At 35.4% G+C, this 20,111-nt stretch overlaps 2 protein-coding genes across 2 annotated transcripts in view; one reads left to right on the top strand and one right to left on the bottom strand.

Annotated features, from left to right (window-relative positions):
• Positions 1-19,223, bottom strand: part of LOC126379735 (uncharacterized) — a 51,961-nt gene extending 32,738 nt beyond the window's left edge. Inside the window, exon 1 of the mRNA XM_050028549.1 lies at positions 17,816-19,223. Coding sequence (XP_049884506.1) covers positions 17,816-19,223 — 1,408 coding nt within the window. The remainder of the gene's footprint in view (positions 1-17,815) is intronic.
• LOC126380567 (aryl hydrocarbon receptor) overlaps positions 1-20,111 on the top strand; it is an 87,436-nt gene that overhangs the window by 4,523 nt on the left and 62,802 nt on the right. The gene's annotated exons all lie outside the window — the stretch shown is intronic.

Genomic DNA, 20,111 nt, shown 5'->3' with positions numbered 1-20,111 from the left:
TCTAACGACATCTCTTATATATATATTACATATATTGGACATGTTTATTTTATTTTTACAGATTTATTTTTATTAAATGAAACTATGACATCAATAAGAATGGGACGCGTACATAATTACAACCTACGCATTTAATTATATACTGCTAGTAATATTTCGGTTATAACATATTTTGTTAACAACTCTTACCGCCGAAACGTGTGTAAGAGCCATGAAAACGATGCTTACAACGTTTCACTCAGTGACGATAAGCCACCATAATGATTATGATTGTCAATTGTGTGCTACAATCCGGTGGACATAAAAATACATAAATAATAATTATTAATAATAAATGAAAATTTTATTAGGTCACCTGATTACACCTGGAAATTTCATAACTAGTTATTTTTTATATTTAATGATTATTATGATCTTTATTACTTTTAATAATTATTGTAATATTATTATTATTCTTAAACAGTAAATTTCAAGCGTACTTTCATTAGAACAAGTTTTAATTTTATTTAGGATGCAAGGCTTATAGTACCTGACTGCAACAAGTTGGCTTGCACGCCGATAAATTGGCATTAACTAAAATGTTTAATGACTCACCATACATAACAATTAACAAGCATGAAATCATGTATAAACCAATTTAGTATCCTTCAGGGTTCAAATGGCAAATTATTATTTAACGGACTGACAGGGGGCCATCTGCGCGCGCGCAGGCAGGTGGTTCCGTAGTTATCGCGGACATACCGACATACAGTATGCGAGCAATTTTGTTTAATTTTTATTTTTTCAATGTTTCGACGGTTATGTTTGAATTCATGATTTGGCAGGAATTCACGGAGTCAACTTGATAGAGAAAAGGCTAAAGCTGTACATTCCAAGACGTAAGGTTGCTCTACTAATAATAATATTATTAATTGCATGAAGTATTATTTTAAGTTCGATAATGGCCCCGATTCCTGCAGACACCGCCTAATTTTATTTTAAGTTATATCCGTCATTTTCATATCCGTCGAAAAGGAAAGGGACGGATGATTCACAGCTCTTAATTTTAGGAAGAATGAGTAAATGAATGAATAACCCGGGCGAATCAAAAGGTACGTCCCTGGTATGCAATCCGTTTGACGTGCTGTCTACTTAACTGTGTCGGGTTATTGACGGATGTAAAATTTTTAGACGGTTGGTTTAGATTTGTGCTTAAAATTGACGTGTGTTCCATAAATTTTATGCTTGTCGATTACCCGTCCCTTTCCTTTTCGGCGGATAAGAAAATGACAGATATAACTTAAAATAAAATTAGATGGTATTTACAGGAATTAGCACCACTATATACATTCCAGAAAAAAAGAGATAATCTATACCTACGCTGAAATGAATGACGTAAGTTTAAATACTTGCTAATAATAGGTAGTCATTATACAAAAAGATCGAATTATAAAAATAAGTTTTTGTTCAGTATTCTGCATACCTATGTTATATGCCGCGTTCGAGGTGGCGGTTGGAACAAAGACCTATGCACGCCGGTGTTAAGAGCCATTGCACACGACCACCTTAGAAAACTAAACTATTAAAAAATATAGTGCGATGCAATTAGTGACGCTCTCACTTACGTTTTTAGAATACTAATATCTCTATTCTCTGTACGCAATAAGCGGAAAGGGGGATACAGACTTTGCTATATAAATTACCTTTTTATACTAAGCTAGCAACGGTTTAGATAAGAACTCTTTCGGATTCCATGCCGACTTTTATAGAGCGAATAATCGAAATGTGCATAACAAGAAAGAAATAGAAGCTTGTTAGCAGAAATCATTTGAATATCTCAAATGCTATCTTTCTTAATAATAAAATTCTAAGACTGCATTTTATTGAATTTAAAATTCATGGCCGATGCAAACTAGTGTAAGCAAGAATTTATAGTCTATTTTTTTCATTACTTTATCTATTTCTTCGTTAGTTCTTGTACAATTAGAGAGTACCTAACTGAGCATGTTTATTGAATGTAGGCTAGTTTGAATAATTTGCTGATAATGTCAATGTGTGCGGTCCTAGACAGTTAGGGCGTAAAAAATGCGATGTCGCTGCACGCATGCGCGGTATTTGAAACATTCTCACCCCCGGCCGAGCTATTGGAAACAAATGACAATCTAATTACCTGCCGCCTCCAAGCTTGTCATGTTCTTATGATACTCCAACTCTATCAGAGGCCCCCGTCTTATTTTGAACTGTATCATTTTCGCGTAAAGGCGAGAATGGCCTATGCATTATCGATACATCACCGTTAAACGACCAAAGGCATGACGTATAGCGTTTAAATGAGGCGCGAACGTCTGATTATCGCTCGATAGTCGAGTTTGATCGCCGCAGGCGAAATTTGCTCGTATGTAATTTCTTCACGATTTTTTGCGATTTCTTGTCGTGTGCCCTTGATTGTTTAATTTATTAATTGACGCTTACAGCCTCATGTGCGACGGTATCATGCTAACTTTATGAACCAGCGATTGATTCCATTAAAGGCATTCATTACTTGTTGGTACAATAAATGAAGTGTGGCAGGATGCGATTATTCGCCAAATTATAATTCAATTGCTCAGGAATTCATACAGTTACAAGTTAATTACTATCCAGAAAGTGTTTGTACTATAAAAGATTTTTTATTAATATAATTCGAACGCTTGTCCAGTGTATGGTTATACAAGAAATTGCAACACCGACGGCAATAAACAGTATCATGTTTTAATACTTCCTTTATCCTTGCGGAACCATTCATTATTTTTGTAAATATTAAAACGTAGGGTAGGGTTCACTAACAACTTAGTGCATGTAAGGTGTAGTATTCACGACGCGAGTGTAATAACCGAGTACATTTTATAATCGTGCTATCAGCTCCCCGATTACTGGGTATAATTAAACTGCAACCCTTTACATTTTTAACGAAAAACGTCCGCTTTAAAGATTTTTTAAACGCGACGTAACGAAGTTGGTTTTAATTTGAAGCAGATGCGTTACCGTGCCCCGTTTGGAGGGGTGAGCGCAGTCGGTCGGATCTATTGTGCACTACGGACATGTTCAAACCACGTTCAAGTATAAGTAGAGTAAATAAATAAATATTTTTAATGCTACTATTACTGCTTGTTTTACAACTAACATCATGTATTTTTGTTACACTATTTATGCAGTGTTATAAAGTGTCATTTAGGTTAATTAATAAAATTCTTAACCTGCTTAAAACCTACTACTATAATATGATAATAACCTTTTCTAAAGACTTTAAAAGTTTCAAAAGCTTCAGCTGCTTTAAAAAGATATTAAACATATCAATAACGATAAGGTAGGTTAACTTGATAAACGACTTCCGTTATGGACTGTCCACTGTCCTCGCACAGCCGTTTGAACGCGGCACGCAAGTTTTTGCAACAAAACATGAGCATACGCATACGTGACCACCATGTTGATTGTCCTAATTAGATCAAAGGTGAGACCGACACCAGTCTTTACTTCCACTTTGTAGAGAACCCGTTATGATTAAAAATGTAATGTCTCGTTTTAAAACCTTATTTGATGAACAAATTATGATACTAACATTGTTTTTTTCTGTCAATATTGCGGAAGGAAAATTAATATTCAAAACGGCTATAGAATGTCCCTTGCAAGGCGATATTATTTTTTGTGATAAACTCGCCACTTTTGCATCTGTTCTACCGTTAACAACTAAAAATCCTGTGCCTAAGTATATCTAATCTATTTTATAATTGTTTACAAATCTATGGAATAACATTAGTAGGTACCTATTGAATATCCATCTGGTTTCCATTTTCACGAAGAATCATAATCCATTTTCACGAAGGATGAGTCATTATAATGAGACGATGATGATGTCCTAGGTCGAGTGTATGAGTATTGTCTTAAAAAAATAGATGCGACGCGTTCCAGTCGCTTTCCAGTAGATCTTATTTCAGCTGAAATGTGCAGTACTGTTTTTTTAACACTGAATTAATCTTACGAATCATCAATCCGTATCGAAATGTAGCCGCTTGATACATTAATGGCTATCTGTCATCAATTATAACAGTTCGTATCAATCAAATTACAATTATCACGAAATTATAATTTATACGATAAAAAGTTCGACACAACTTTTGCTTAGAATTATACAGATACGATTTTGTAGGATGAACATTGATTTACCACTACCGTAGATACAGCGCTTCATACAATGATGCGGCGAAAACTTGGCGCTTGTTTAGCTAATTCGTACACAGCGGTATATACATTCAATAAAATCGTGTCAAATTAAGAAAGTACGCATCGTCTTCTACGTATATTAGCGTATGGTGCTTGGTAAAGCGGTCGGGTTATATAACGACTTCCCCATGTTGCCATTCGACGCCCAATCGCGCACTGAGGTAAAGTACTGTCAACGTCGCTATGTTAACAGTAACTTTACTTCCTACTTTTTGAGCGCTGATGTTCAATCTACGGTAGTAGTAAATCTATGAGGATGAAGTATTAAACAGATATAGATAAAAAACTTCGCCAACGAGACGTCCTCAATCCCTATGACTCACCCAGACAATTTAGCAACCAATGATAATTTATATATTATAGTAGTAGATAGTGTGTATAAGTGTGATCAATAAATAAAAATAATTTAAATCAGCTTTTAGCCGTATTGTAACGGACTAGTCTCGGGAATAAGTAAAACCGCGACAAGTTACTCCAAAGGGGAATGCAGGAATCTAATGCCAGGGCTTCCTACCTGTATAGGTAGATATGTGAGACACAGATACAAAGTTTAAATAAGTAAGAGAATGGAGCTTATTTGGGCGCAACCAAACTTTCCCCAATTGTAGTTTAAGAGAATATTATTGTAAGTTACAATAAGTGCAAGAAAAAGATAGAGCCAGTTTTAATCCTGTCAAATTAAGTTAAACTAAGTTAGTGGTTGACCGAATCGGTAAATAAAATTAAGAAGCAAAACCTGCAACGGTTTGAAAGTAACAGAACATAATTCATAATTATGCAAGCACAATATCTATTACTGACGTAATTAAATAAACGTCTTTTTAATTACCAACTTCTTATCAGGGTGAAAAACAGTTCATCATTCATAGAAACGGCATTCACTCGCAGAATTCAATGTGAAAATGACACATTGCTTGTATACACAACAATAGTGTGTGAAGTGATACTCTTCATAGCTTATAGGCGTCACCTCGATAATTGTCACAAAAAGTTATACGCGTGTTGTGCCACCCCTAGTGTAATGACTTGAATAATCTCTCTGCACGATATTTCGTAGGCAAAGCGCAGTCAACTCCATGGTCACTAGCTTGAACTACATAACTGTTTAGGATAAATATTACATGTAAACACATCCCCCTGGCATTATCACGTTTTTTCACAAGGTCCGCCTAACTTGAAGATTTGACAGGTCCGGTTTTTACAGAAGCGACAGCCTATCTGCCCTTCCAACCCGCGCAAACCAGCCCAATACAGGGTCATGTACCTCTGAAAATGCATTTCTCGGGATTGTGGGTTACCTCACGATGTTTTCCTTCACCGCTGAGCACAATATTAAAATATTAGATGTAAAACTAATAATTATTTATTATTTTATTTATGTACATAACTTTATGTAGACAAATAAAATAAACGTCCATGTAAAACATAATTATTAACTTTTATTTAAAAAAAAAACCTAGTCGCTTGTTATTGTTACCTAGTAATAAATGTTCTAATTAAGCTTTTCGTGGTCTACGTTGATTCCGCTGACGTTGCAGCGCTATTTGATCCCTAGTCAAGTAATTAAATATCAAAAACAGTGAAAACATAGACTACGCTAGAGCGCGAAACATTTCTAAGTCTACTACCCTTATTTTCCCCTTACTCCCCATAACTGACTCACTGAATGAACTCAATATACATGTCACATAATAACGCCATAACTTATTGGACTGACAGTCTATAAACCACTCCTAACAATTATGGCGTAAGGCTCATGTGTCTGTCGCTTTAATTTTTTATAGAATATCTATAAGAAGAGTTAAATGTAGGGTAACATAGCCATAGTTGATTTATGGTGTGGGTATTACATGCATACGTATGTTTTATAGATGTCTTAAAAAATGAGTTCGTTGTGGTCTCTTATTTGTTCTAATATAAATGAAATAAAAGCAATTATCGTGTAGGTTGTGAGGTGGAATACCAGCCTCATCAACCCTGGTGTCAGGGTTATGATGGAGCCGTCAAAAGCCCCTGACATTGCTCATGTAACGATTACTCACTTTCATCAGTAAATAGTAACCGGGACCAGCGGCTTAACAGGTGATCAGTCTATAATGTCCTGACCAAACTAGGGATCACAAAGTGGTTTTTTGTGATATGTACCTACTGGGATTCGAACCCGGGGCCTCCGGATCGTGAGTTCAATGCTCAATCATTGGACCACAGAGGCCGAGGTAGTGGAATAATTAGTGACTTTTTCTCACTGTTCAATACAGAATGACATCGTTAGACGATATCGACGTCTCTTTTTTGTCATCTATCTGCACTTGTCTTATATAACGCCCCCAACGCAAATCAAATTATTACTTCAATTATAAATTAATGTGCACAATCATTATTAATACCACTTTTAATTGTGTACCTGCAAAATAATACCAACCAACTCCTTATCCCCAGGACAAATTAATGATGACATTTCTGTTTGACAACTAATTCACTATGGCCGTCTGGAGTTGTCTGCTCTAGTTGTTGAAAATGTCGAATTATCACACCTGTACATCCCACTAGATTGTTAGTTGCGCACGTCGACTTTGTTATTGTATTCTGCAGTGAACCAATAATTATCGAACAACAACTGTCATTCCCTATTAAGCAACCGGCTAAAGGCCATCACACACTAGCAGAACGAAGCGCGCTCACACTGCGTATCGACTATAACATTTGTATAAATGAATTAATTTTCTGCAATTTTCACCGTAGGTATGGATGTGCGTCACGCTTCCACGGGCCCGTTAGGCTCACCGGACACAGAGATGATGAGACCCCAGATATTGACTGACAGACAACAGATTCATTTATTTGTATATATCACGAGATTTGCAATACATTCCACAGTTTAATATAAAGTAAGAGAAAATATGAATTTGCCTCTATTAATAAGAGTGAAACTATAATTACTTACTTATAATGTATTTGAAAACGCTAAAAGTTTTTCAGTTAACAAAACATCCTTTATTAAGACATTGGTAGTGGTGTAAGAAATTAAAGGTCTTTAACATATCTGAATCAGCACAGAGGAAAGACCACACACATCACATACTTTATTACACTTCCTAGTAGAATACCGTTTTCTAAAAAAAATTAAAGACTCTCCAAGTATTTTACGCTACATAACATAGTCAATATATTATGCTAAGCAGTGGCACAATCCATTTATGGAAACTAATGGGTTACGCATTATGATTGGACTTGACACTGCATTCTGTATTTTATGCAACTCTTACAATGTAAGCGCGAAGCTGAAATTCATGCGCGGGATATACCAATATTAATTGAGCTGATCTGCTTCGTTATCTTTTATAAACAGTAGTAATGAACTCAGGAGTTTTTTTATGTTGTTCTTTCTGTCTGTTTCCTATTCAGATATTGCAGAACAAAAGATAAAAACATCCATTTATTATGTTTTTTTAGAAAACAATTTTTTTCGCTCTGTTGACTACAATCATCATTGATTCACAAAAACTAGAGTTTCTGTTTCAATATTTATAAATATTTACAGTTATTTCTTAAATATTTCTAATAATTGATCATAGTCAAACGTTCGTAGGTATCTTTATGTAATTTCAGCAGGTCCCGCCATTTTGAAGCTAATCAGTATGGCCATGCTACATTATGAGTTTTCTTTTAATAAACACCGTTTAAAGTATCTACCAATTAATTAGGGACAAATAATTACTTACAGGGCGTATTTGTCACACGATTTTTGTAAAAAAAAATTCAATAAATACCTATTTTGAACATAGGTGATAAACAGAAAATCGATTTGAATAAAAAATAAATCAAACCAGATTTAATTTCGATCGTTCTTCGTGCCCTTTGCAAACTGTTTAATTGTACTTAGTGTGCACTATGCATGTCATTTGCATAGGTTTGATTTAATTGAGTATGATTGTCGCTGTGTGTGATGAGCTTAACTTCCGGTCAACGGTACCGAGCTGAGAGATGTATCAGCATTTTTTTTTCACATTCCTGTAACGCTTTACTACTAATATTGTAGGTACTTAATTACAAAAGAAATAGGACATAATTATTTCAACTACACTTCTGTTCATTAAACATAACAAAGCATCACGCCTGTATCCCCGAAGGGGTAGCTAGAGGTGTACAGTATATGTACCCAAAGATCAACTCCTCGCCAGCTATGTTTAAGTCATATGTAATAAGTAGGGGGCGAGTCTAGGAGCATTAACCGGGCACAAATCCTGCAGACCACGTGATAGAAATTATTTATAATCCAAACATGAATTGAAACTCATAAAGTCGAATTCAGAGGAATAGAGCTCTAGCTTGGATTCCAACCCGTGACATGTCATGTAAGTCAAGCATTTTCCGAATCTTGGATGTCGCTTTGATTACTTATTGTATTTTCCATGTATAAATATATTGTTGTCTTAAATATTGTTCTTCATAATTACCTATCTATTATAATGGGAATTATCATAAACAGATATACTTACCACATAATTTATATAATATATATCCCTGTATCTATGTGTATGTATATCTATGTATCTGTGTAAGTAGAATTTTCCGTCGCAAAATTCATGTTCCTTTTTAGATTTTTAAAATTATTTTCAATTCTATACTTTTGCGATGGAAAATTCCACATGATATTAACTCAGAATAATGGGGTGAATCATCTCAGTATTCGTTACGATGTCACTAACACCCCGTACAAGTACATACAGGTATCCATTACAAGTAGGTATGGTTGTTAATGACACCGTAACCAATACTCAGGGAAATGGTCCGGACCATGATTCTGAGTTAATATCAAGTGGAGTTTTCAGTCGGAGAATACATGAAAATGTTTGTATTTCTTCAAATTATTTTCAGTTCCATACTTTTGCGGCGGAAAATTCCACTTGATATCAACTCGAAATCATGGTCTGAATCATCCCTCAAACTTTTCGTTACGATTTCACTAAAATCCTGTATAATATGCGTTGTTGTTATGATTTCTTTTTCACATTTAGTTTTCTATCAATCATAGAATCTTCAAAAATTTCAAAATCGTTGTCAAAAGATTTGTCATACAGCAGATATTGCTTCTGTAGTATGCTTTAAGTATCATCAATAACCATCAAGCAGTAATAATTATATTTATTGTATTTACCTATTTACCGTGAGAGCAGCAGAAGCAGGATTAAAATAATCAATTAAATAGGAGGAAATAATTACAGCGGTATTTCCCTGGTTGGATAAAATCGCCTCAGCTTATCCACTGAGATAATGCCACTGCCAGCATAATATATGATTACTCTTTATATAATCAAACTTTTTTCATCCTCAAACCCATTGTTTCATGACATTGACTGATTATCTTCGCACGATAGAAAAACTTAAGTTCCTATAATGTTATGTACAGTTTCATTAGCACCACACATCTTGATTATAAACATCATTATTGCAATCCAATGTTATTTTTATCAATTTCTTTCAAGTGCTTTCTAATTTCCATCTGAAGGATTTTTTTATATGGTACCCAAACTAAACGTAATCGTATTTCTAAAGTTTTACAGTTGAATTTGCACTGACGAGTCAAGATCATTTTTAACAATGTAAGTATAGAACACACATTAATCATAAGAAACCAAATTGTTTTAGACCAATTTGTGAAATGGAAACGATTTTGAGTTTTATAGCATCAGAAATACAGTTAGTAATTGTGTTTGAGGAGCTGAGGAGTTAAGGTGCAGCGGACACAAACTCCGAGAGATTGACATTTAAATGCTTAAGTGGAAGTGAAAGGCTGAGAAGGCGATATTTTTGATTAAAATTGGAAAATAATTGCGTCTCCCACGAGGTTGCGACGGTTCACGTAATGGTGCCTACCATTTTCCTCTTTTTAGTTTTCGTCATTTAGTTTCGGGTATGCCGCGAGAAACTGGCTATTTCCGGTTATTTTGGCTGTTTAGTTTGGAAACTATTTATTTTATAGATCAACAAACTTAGATTTTGCAAATTATAATATGGCCATAGTATACACTAGCTAGGTACTATGTAGAAATGATTGTCAGATCTTATTTGCTTACATACTTGTTCATAGTCACATATTATTTACTCACATTTTATGTTTAGTAATTATTATTTACTATTAATTCTGTTATTGGTCACCGTGAAGTGATGATGACATGTACTAAAAGCCAAACCCAATAGTCTGTGCCATAGTGTTCAGTTCTTACAACTACAATTTAAATTTACATTTCCTCGTTTCTCTATATTCCAACAATTAGTATTAAGCAGACATAATTAGAAGTATAACAGTCAAGTTTAAAAATAGCTGTCGATATGTTCATTTTAGATAGACCTCTGATGCATCTCGCTTTATTATTGGCTGTTGAATTGGCACAGTACGGTGCATAGCTCACTGTAGGTTGGTTTTTACGAATACCGCTTTGAAACTAAATGATGCTTGACTGAATGAACCGTAGGGGGACACAAAAAGTGCGAAATTACAATAGCTAATAAGGTTGTTGTTTACTATAATTACAATTGCTTCATTTATCTCTGGGGAGGGTGAAGGCATGGACTGTAACAGTTTTAATCATTGACTTGGTACGTTTGTGGTCGTACTGGCATATTGCCTGGCGTTACTTTTTACAAGCGACAAGTGTTTGATCATATTATACATTTCAATCGCCTTATTATCCTTTATAAAAAACGTGACAATGTTAATGTCTTAATAATGTTCGTGGAAATCCTATCCTTGCATTCGGAAAGTATTGATTGGCGTGGAGTAAAAATAATTAACATCGTAACATCCTCGTAAGGCCCGGATTTCCAGACACAATAGTTAAACAATGGGATTTGGATTTTAAAAGGACTTTGGGCCTTACGAGCATATAGTTTATTCAGACTCTGAATACGAATTTATAAGTAGTAATAAGTTTCAGAAATCTCAATCCAATTTAATGCTGTTGTTTCGGTATCCAAATGGACGTTTAATAAATTAAGTATATGAGAAAACATATAATTCCAAATTTAACAAATATCCAAGTAAAATACTTAGTTACATAATACGATATCTAAAATTAGGTGTCAAACGGTCACATGTCAGTGCCCGCCACATTCAAAATTTAAAGAAACAACAGTCAGTTGCAAGCTATCCACATTCTGGCAGTAATATCGCTACAACCAGCCACAACCAGCGTACAAAAATTAGCCGTACATTTTAAACTGTAGGTTTGACATTTAAAAACGGCATGTAAAGAACATCTGCCCATAATCAGTTGGATTAAAAATTATTTTCGCATTTTTAGAGTTAATGTTGAGCCGTGTGTGGTCTAGTAGTAAATGGACATTCAAGTGACAACGATTCTAGTTCCATAAGCCGAGTGATGCACTAAATTGAAATTAATTGTTTAAAATAAATAGCCCTTAGTGACGCTTATACCTCCGGCGATTATTAACACCAGCAACTACTTTTTGCAATAAAAATGACGTCAAAGTAATGTACAACGATTGTGTTTATAATATCATGGTGTTTTTAATGAATAAACGAGTGATGACGCCGCCGCCAACTCAGCTGCCATTCTAGGCGTAATCAGGCGTAAAAAGAAACATGGCGAATTATTTGTGTCTTTATTTTTAGATCATCCAAATAAATTATTTTAATATATTTTTACAAAATAACTATAATATTTGCTGTTCAAACGTAACTTTTTCATAATTGAGTCTTATTATACGGCATCAAACAAATGCTTCGGAATTCGTTCCACGAAAAATATACGTACGGTCGGCAACGAAATTATCCTAAAGTGTTAGTGTAATCGCTACGATTATTTATGATTATTTCCAAATGTTTTTTCGAAAACCTACCGCTATTATGTTATTTCGAAATGTATTTCAGAGTTCATATTTATGAAATTAAGTAGCCAATTGTTCGCAAAAGATGATAGATCGGTGAAATTGTTTGGCCTAGTTGTTTTTTCATACGATTATTTCCACGAATCAGTTGAAATTGAAAACAGATTATGTCGAAATCACGCAATATACAGATTAATTTGAACTTTAAAACAATGTTTGTGACAGATATAAAAAATTGCATAATGTTTTATTGCGATGGGATAGTGACATTTGTTTTGATTCTTTTTTTTTAATATTATTAATGCATAATGCATTTAAATGGTTTTTAAATCTGTTCAAATCCGATTTATTTCTTATATTCTGGATAAAATGACTAGGCGGTACTTGTAAATCGGAAACTGGGACACAGCATAAAACATTAAAATGCGGTATAATTGAAATTTAGTATTTATCATCGCTACTCTGTAAGTACAGTTAGAAACACAACACACATGCATAATATATACACATATCCTATTCATTTTTTTTTTGATGACGCTACCTCAGTATTAAGCCCACTACACTCGCTCCGCGGGCAACGTTTAAATGACTTATCATTATGTAATTACTATCATTGTCTACGCACACTCACACAAACATACATTCGTACATACAAACAAACGTACAACTGTCAGTCATCATTATAGTTTGTATACGCGTGGCATTTTTGGTTACCATTATTTTTAGGATTCCTTAAATAACCGTAAAAACGATTCCGTTTTGCTTAAAATACTTATTTTTTGCTTTGTAGTACTTCTACCATACACGTTTACATCAAGCCGTATGCCTCTCCAAACTACTGAGAAAAAAACGTTATATTTGGCATATTTTGACAGAACCCGTTGTGTTAAAGTCAACCTGTCCTTGACGTTTTTTTTTTATTTTACTGAAGAGTTATATTAAATTCTATTAGTATATATTATTATAAATCCTGTGCTGTTTTTTTGTTTTCATACTATTATTTGTTTGCAAATTCGCAAGTAAATGCAAGCAAAATAAACGTAGAGCATATATTATCATGTTACCGTTCTGAATGTACTTACCTTTTATAAAAGTCATAAAACCGTATTATCCTTATTAAAACGGCCTAAAACACCTTTCACCTTTTGTCACGCTGTTACGTTTGAGTATTTTTTACTTCGATCGCAAAATTAAAAAAACATTACTCATAAATAAATTTATAATTTAATTTTAACACCTTTGTCATTTATCGGTTGCACCTTTATAAAATTCCGGCCAAGTAGTTAATGCCGTCTGCGGCAAATCTACAATAAGTCACGTCAAAAAAAAAACCTTTATAGATTTTTATGAACAGCCTCCGTGGTCTAGTGGTTAGAGTGTTAGGCTCACGATCTGGATGGAGGTCCGGGTTCGATACCCGATGGGAACATTGTAGAAATCACTTTGTGAGACTGTCCTTTGTTTGGTAAGGACTTATCAGGCTTGAAGCACCTGATTGTCCGAAAAAGTAAGATGATTCCGTGCTTCGGGGGGCACGTTAAGCCGTTGGTCCCGGCTATTAGCCGTAACATCACCTCCACCAACCCGCATTGGAGCAGCGTGGTGGAGTATGCTCCATACCCCCTCCGGTTGATTGAGGGGAGGCCTGTGCCCAGTAGTGGGACGTATATAGGCTGTTTATGTATGTTATGTGTATAGATTTTAAAATAAAGAGAAGGTATCCCTTGTTGAAAACGTTAATAAAATAATTCGGAGTTAAACAGTATTAAAGTCTGAGTTGAGTGATCTAGATAGGCAGCATTTTCAACCATCCAGTTGAATCAGTTTTATTATACAAAGCTCGCCGCGTTCCCAGAATCCTGTGATTCACTTGATTAATCAAACGCATTATAAGTGTAATTTTTATAGTGAGGTTACTGACATTTACGTATCGGGATTTTTGGTGTATTTTTATCTTAAGTTTATTTGTAAACACATTTTGTTTCATTTGTCAGTAAGTAGGTATAATTATATGACTGTACATACTTAGCTACCTACTAGAGTCATATTAAAGGAATACACTTACCAACTCCATGGTCTTGTGGTTAGAACGTTAGGCTCACGATCTGGAGGTCCGGGTTCGATTCCCGATGGGCATTGTCGAAATCACTTTGTGCTACTGTCCTTTGTTTGGTAAGGACTTTTAAGGCTTGAATCACCTGATTGTCCGAAAAAGAAAGATAATTCCGTGCTTCGGAGGGCACGTTAAGCCGTTGGTCCCGGCTATTAGCTGTAAAAACACCTCCACCGACCCGCAGTGGAGTAGCGTGGTGGAGTATGCTCCATACCCCCTCCGGTTGATTGAGGGGAGGCCTGTGCCCAGCAGTGGGACGTATATAGGGAGTTTATGTTATACTTACTAACTACGTAGATAATAATTATCATTCTAAAGTTTAGTGGTTGTTTTTAGTCTTATTAGTGGTTCTTATTCATTTAGAAGTTATTTTGGTCTCATAATTCAAAATATAATTCTATTTAATACCGATGAAAAGAAACGATTTTAAGTTAATAGAAAAGACACAAGCTATAATATTGCGAGAAACGTATTTATGTCATCGCATTTAAAGGGCAATAAAATTGCGATAAATAAGGTGCAAGTCATTATTCTCAGAGTGCCACAGTCGGTTAATTTAATTGGATAAGTATTGTACTAAGCTATCGGCCGACGCTTTCTTGTCTTCAGAACTGAGGTTGCTTGAAGAGGTTATTCTGTTATTATATTTTTATTTGAAAACCAAATTAACAAATTATTCAACAAAGTACCTACAAAAATCTTCAGTGTGAGGTCGAGGTATTTTTTCCTTCTGAGCTTGAGTCAAGTTTTTCGCTAATCCGGGCACATTAAGTACCCGTTTTATTGCCATTGTGATGGCCAATCATATTAAAAAGGACACAATCTCTTTCGGTTTTTACGACATACCAAGGAAGATAAGGAGTTGGACGCGTTAAATGCTTTTTTTTGTTCTCAGTCTAGCATAGAAGAATCCAATCCAATATAAACATTTTTTGCAGTATAAAATAGTTGTATATTCTACGGACGTCTGATTCCGTGAGGCGCGCGCGCAGCCACTGAACCGCAGTTTGACGTACGATGAAGGTATTTAGCGATAACAGTGCTACGTGCTTTATTTCTTTCGCATTGTTCACAGGTAGCTATTTCGCGATCGATACGACTTCAGTTCAAAGAATATGGAGCACAAACTGAAACAGTAATTGTGCTTACCAATAACATAATATTATTAAATAGTTAAAGCTCAGTCATTTTGCAGGGTTAGTAGCTATTGGAAAATAATTTAGTAAGTATTCTACTTTGACTTTTTTTAGTTATTTAACAATTTTGTACACAATAAAACAAAAAATATTTATAAAAGAAACCAGCAACCGGCCCTGGTTCGCACGACCTACATTATTTTTTATCCGACTACGACGAAGCAACTACGGCGAAGCAAATAGAAGGGTTATTACCCGGCTACGGAGAAGCGACTACCGCAAAGCAGTAGGGAGGGCTGTGTGTTTGAACGCTATGTATTTATGTGCACCTATGTAAGTAAATACTTATCAGAACTTGACAAATGAAGTGTCACTAGAAGCGTCTTGAGTGTCCGCTGGTTACAGGCTATGACGTCGTACTGAAGTCAATGTGACGCCCTCAGAGGACATAAATAAGTAAAGAAAAACATAAACAACAAAAAATATATAATATGAAAAGATTCAACTACCGGAGATCAGATAGGTGTGCAATCTACAACTAATTATACCGTTATGATTTTAATTATGTACATGTATATATATAAATCTAGTTTAGATATTCTTCTTCTATCGTGTGGATTGTGAGGTGAATCACCAACCCCATCAACCCTGGTGTCAGGGTTATTACTGAGCCGCCATAGGCCCCTGATATGACTCGTGTAACGACTACGCACTTACATCAGTAAGCAATAACCGGGACCAACGGCTTAGCGTGCCTTCCGAAACACGGATCTTTTTACTTTTTGGACAAACAGGTGATCAGCCTGTAATGTCCTAAACAAACTAGGGATCACAAAGTGATTTTTGTGATTTGTCCCCACCGGGTTTCGAACCAGTTTACATATTAATCGGAGGGGATACGCGGATAGCGGATGGAGCATACTCTACTACGCTTATCCACTGCGGGTTGGTAGAGCAACTGTTGTGTTGGTTGAAACTATTGAAGAATCTCTACTCCTTGTAGGTACAACTGTCAAATATGACGACGAATGATCTTTTATTTTCGTATACGAATCTGGCGGTCACCGTTCACCACAGGCAGTATGGTCGCGGTTAATAATAACTTATAACAAAACGATACGTCTCATACAACCGGCTAATATGTCCCGACGTACAGATGTTACTGTTTAATGGCATGGAAAACACCTCGGTTTTGTAACTCTATCCTCTTTACACTTCAAACCCGCTTCAACCAGGCAAATACCAACTTTAAACCTGGAGACACTGTCTTGAATTTCGTATGAACACTACTCTTTTAAAAACCCAAAGAGTTATAACACCTCTGGTCTTCAATTGACGGGTTGATTTTGCTTAACCTTGCTAAAATATCAAATGGTGAGCTACTGTTTAGTGTCAGTTTACTTGTATGTTCAGTTTCCATGACCGAAATCTGATTTCAGTAAAATTAGTACAGGATTAGTGTTTCTGAGAACGTTATATTACGGCTTAACAGATTGATACTGTTATATCGCAGTCACTTCTACTCAATCCCATCATTATTATACAGGTATACTGTTAGCTAATTGTAGTAGTACAAATTACAGCCTTTGGTCTAAGTATTTGACTTCTTAATGAAGGTTCTACTTATGAATCGACTATGAGAAGTCACTTTGTATCGTGATATATGTGGTGTAATTATGGTAATTATCTAGTCGTGTCAGTAAAACAGTTAAATAGGCCTAAAAACCTGTTAATGTAGAAAACTTCTTCTGTGTCTCAAATGAATTCCACTTGATATCAACTCAGAATCATGGTCTGAATCGTCCCCCAGTATTCGTTGCGGTGTCCCTAACACCCTGTAGGGTAAATGTGGGATAGTTGCCGCACTTTTTGAAATAGGCAAATAAATGATAGAATATGAGTTTTCATAAAAAATTAATGATTGGGATGTGTTGTGTACTTATTAATGAAATAAATAATTAAAGTAATTTAACATTAATAGTTGTATTTTTTTTGTACAAAAGAAATAAAAAAGTATTTTAATCGGGGATAGATGCCTGAAGTGTGGGTTAGATGCCATAATAATGATTTGGCTTGTGGGATAGATGCCCTATGCATATAATTAAAGATTATCTTAGATTTATTTATTTTTTATCAACAACTGTTACATTTTCATTTATAAGCATAATCATCTTTGGTTTAATATTGAAACTGAGATCAATTTTAGTATCTAATAATACAATATTAGTATAAACATTAAAAATGGCAACTTATTATTATTTTACATTTTTTTCATGGCGCAATTTTAATCGCTTGCAAGGATTACAGTAATCACCGTACATGGTACAAGTTTCATGCAGCCATTTTTTACACATGACGCACTGGATCCAGTCTGCCGTTGATTTTGTTTCCTTGTAACTTTCAAAACATTCCAAACATTCATTTGACGAATTTTCATCCGATTCAGAAGAATAAGAAGGGATTGCCTTTCGTTTACTGGCGTTTTTGGTTATTCGTTGCTTTTTCTGAACAGCACGAATGGGACGTTGAATCTCATTAACACTTGAAGTTTTATTTATTTTTAATTTCTTAGCTCTCTTTACATTTTTCTGTTTTACGTCAACATGAGATTCATTTTCTTTGAAAGATTCATCACAATCATTTGTAGCAGATGAATCTGTCTCTTCTGAAGCTACTCTTGCCCTTTTTTCTGCTATCTTCCTTGGTACTTTTATTTTACTTCTTTTGCATGGTATGTTAGGAGTAGCCATATCTTTGATTTTCTTATTAGCTATGTTTTCTTTGGAATTTAATACTGCAGCTGATTGTTTTCCTCTTTTGTATAAAGGTATCGGAATTTTCGGTACAGGGGAACATTCTTGCAAAAACTTACTAGGTGTCTCCTTTGTGCCTTCTTCATTTGGCTGCAGACAATCAAATTGAGAAATAAGAGATGGAGAATTTTCTCTAGCTGTATCATGACTTCCACAATTCTCATGTGTTTGATCAACATTTGTTAGTGTAGATGTTTGAGTTTCAGCCAAAGCCGAAACCTCATTGCAGTTTGATTCTGGCAACAACTGTTTGCTACATGAGGGACCAGGTAATTGTAACGTATTTTCAGGTAAGATATCTTGTGGCTCATCACGGAGTTGGTTGCTTGACGACAAATCGGAGATTGCAAAGAAATTTTCTGGTATAGCAGCCGGATTATAAGGGTAAATACCGCAAGCCCTAAAGCCCGAAATAGCATTAGAAGGCGTAGTCGCTCGAATCCATGCATTACCAATTAGCTTGCCAGCTATTAAACGGTTGATTTTTTTTTCTTTGTTTGTAAGCATCCAGTTTTTCGTCTCAGCTGCAAAAAAAGTCTTAAATGGCTTGAAAAAGCTACGATCTAAGGGTTGTAAAGCTTGCGTGCTGTGGCTTGGCAGACAAAAAAGTATTATACCATTTTCTTCGGCAGTCTCCAACATTTCGACAGAGTTCGTATGAGAAGAATGCCCATCTAGAAGCAAAATAACCTTGCCTTGAGGCTTTCGTGGTACGAAATGCTGTACTAGCCACTTCTGAAATAACTCCGCATTAACATAGGCTGATTTTTTGTTCATGTAAACATCTGAACCATGAGGAAGACCATCTAGAAATTCGGGCTTTTTATTGACTCCTTTAATAATAACAACAGGGCTGAGAAAGTTTCCAGCGGCATTGCAGCAAGCTATTATTGACATAGTCTCTCCCTTTTCTCCAGACGTTATCGAATGAACTGATTTCGTCCCTTTCGTCACGATAACTTTTCCAGGAGTATTGTTTAATTGAACCCCAGTTTCATCGATATTAAATATACGGTCTGGTTTGTCCAGTAAGTCATTCTCTGTCAATACTTGAAGATAAAGCTTAAACATTTTATCCACTTCCTCGCGATTAAGTCCCTGCGCTCGAGCAAGGGACAGACCTTCAGCTTGCCGAACGCTAAGCGTAGGTTGGCGTTCTAAAAAGGACTTAAGCCAATGAGGTCCAGCTTTACCTGTCTCCTTATTAAATTTCTGTTGGATCCCAAGCTTTTCAGCGAATTGAAATGCTAAACTTCGTACCGTATCTCGTGACACAGGAAACCCAGCTGTTTCTAGTTTCTGGATGTGTGCGACGAGCCGTTTTTCGTTTTCGAAGCCTAGAGCGGGGTGTTTCCCTAGAAATAATCATAAGATCTATTAAACTTTTTTTTTTGTAGTTTCATTAAAAATGATTTAATTGACAAAGTACCTAAAGTAAGTTTCTTAGTATCTTGTTTCACGAAACGTCTTTTCAGGGTCCTGGCAGGAATTCCATATCGACGAGATATTTCATTCAAGCCGTGCTTATTCTGCCTCATTTCTTCAAAAGCTTCTCTTAGGGCATCTTCCGTCCATTCGCCCCGAGGGCTTGCCCCTACTTTGCGCACGTACTTGCGAGGCATATCTAAAATATAAAAAATTGATTAAAGTTTCATAGGGGATACATGCCTCAAAGGGCATCTATACTCACAAAAAACTAGGCATCTATCCTTTTTCGAGGGGATAGACGCCGCGCAAAATATTGTTTACTTCAATGATAAAACATACGTAAATAATAAACAAAATCTTTAATTTAAGACATCTACACTTAAATAAAACAAAAATATAGACACTTACCTCATAAAATCAAAAGTTGCGAGCTTATCAATATTTCAGACGAACCAAATTCACGAATTAATTACCGCAAAAAATGTTCACTGTCTCACAACTCGCGACACGTCCATTCCAGCTAAGTGCGTG

This window comes from Pectinophora gossypiella, chromosome Z (genome assembly GCF_024362695.1).
Source record: "Pectinophora gossypiella chromosome Z, ilPecGoss1.1, whole genome shotgun sequence".
Classification (NCBI taxonomy): domain Eukaryota; kingdom Metazoa; phylum Arthropoda; class Insecta; order Lepidoptera; family Gelechiidae; genus Pectinophora; species Pectinophora gossypiella.
This window is presented reverse-complemented; position numbering and strand designations above follow the sequence as displayed.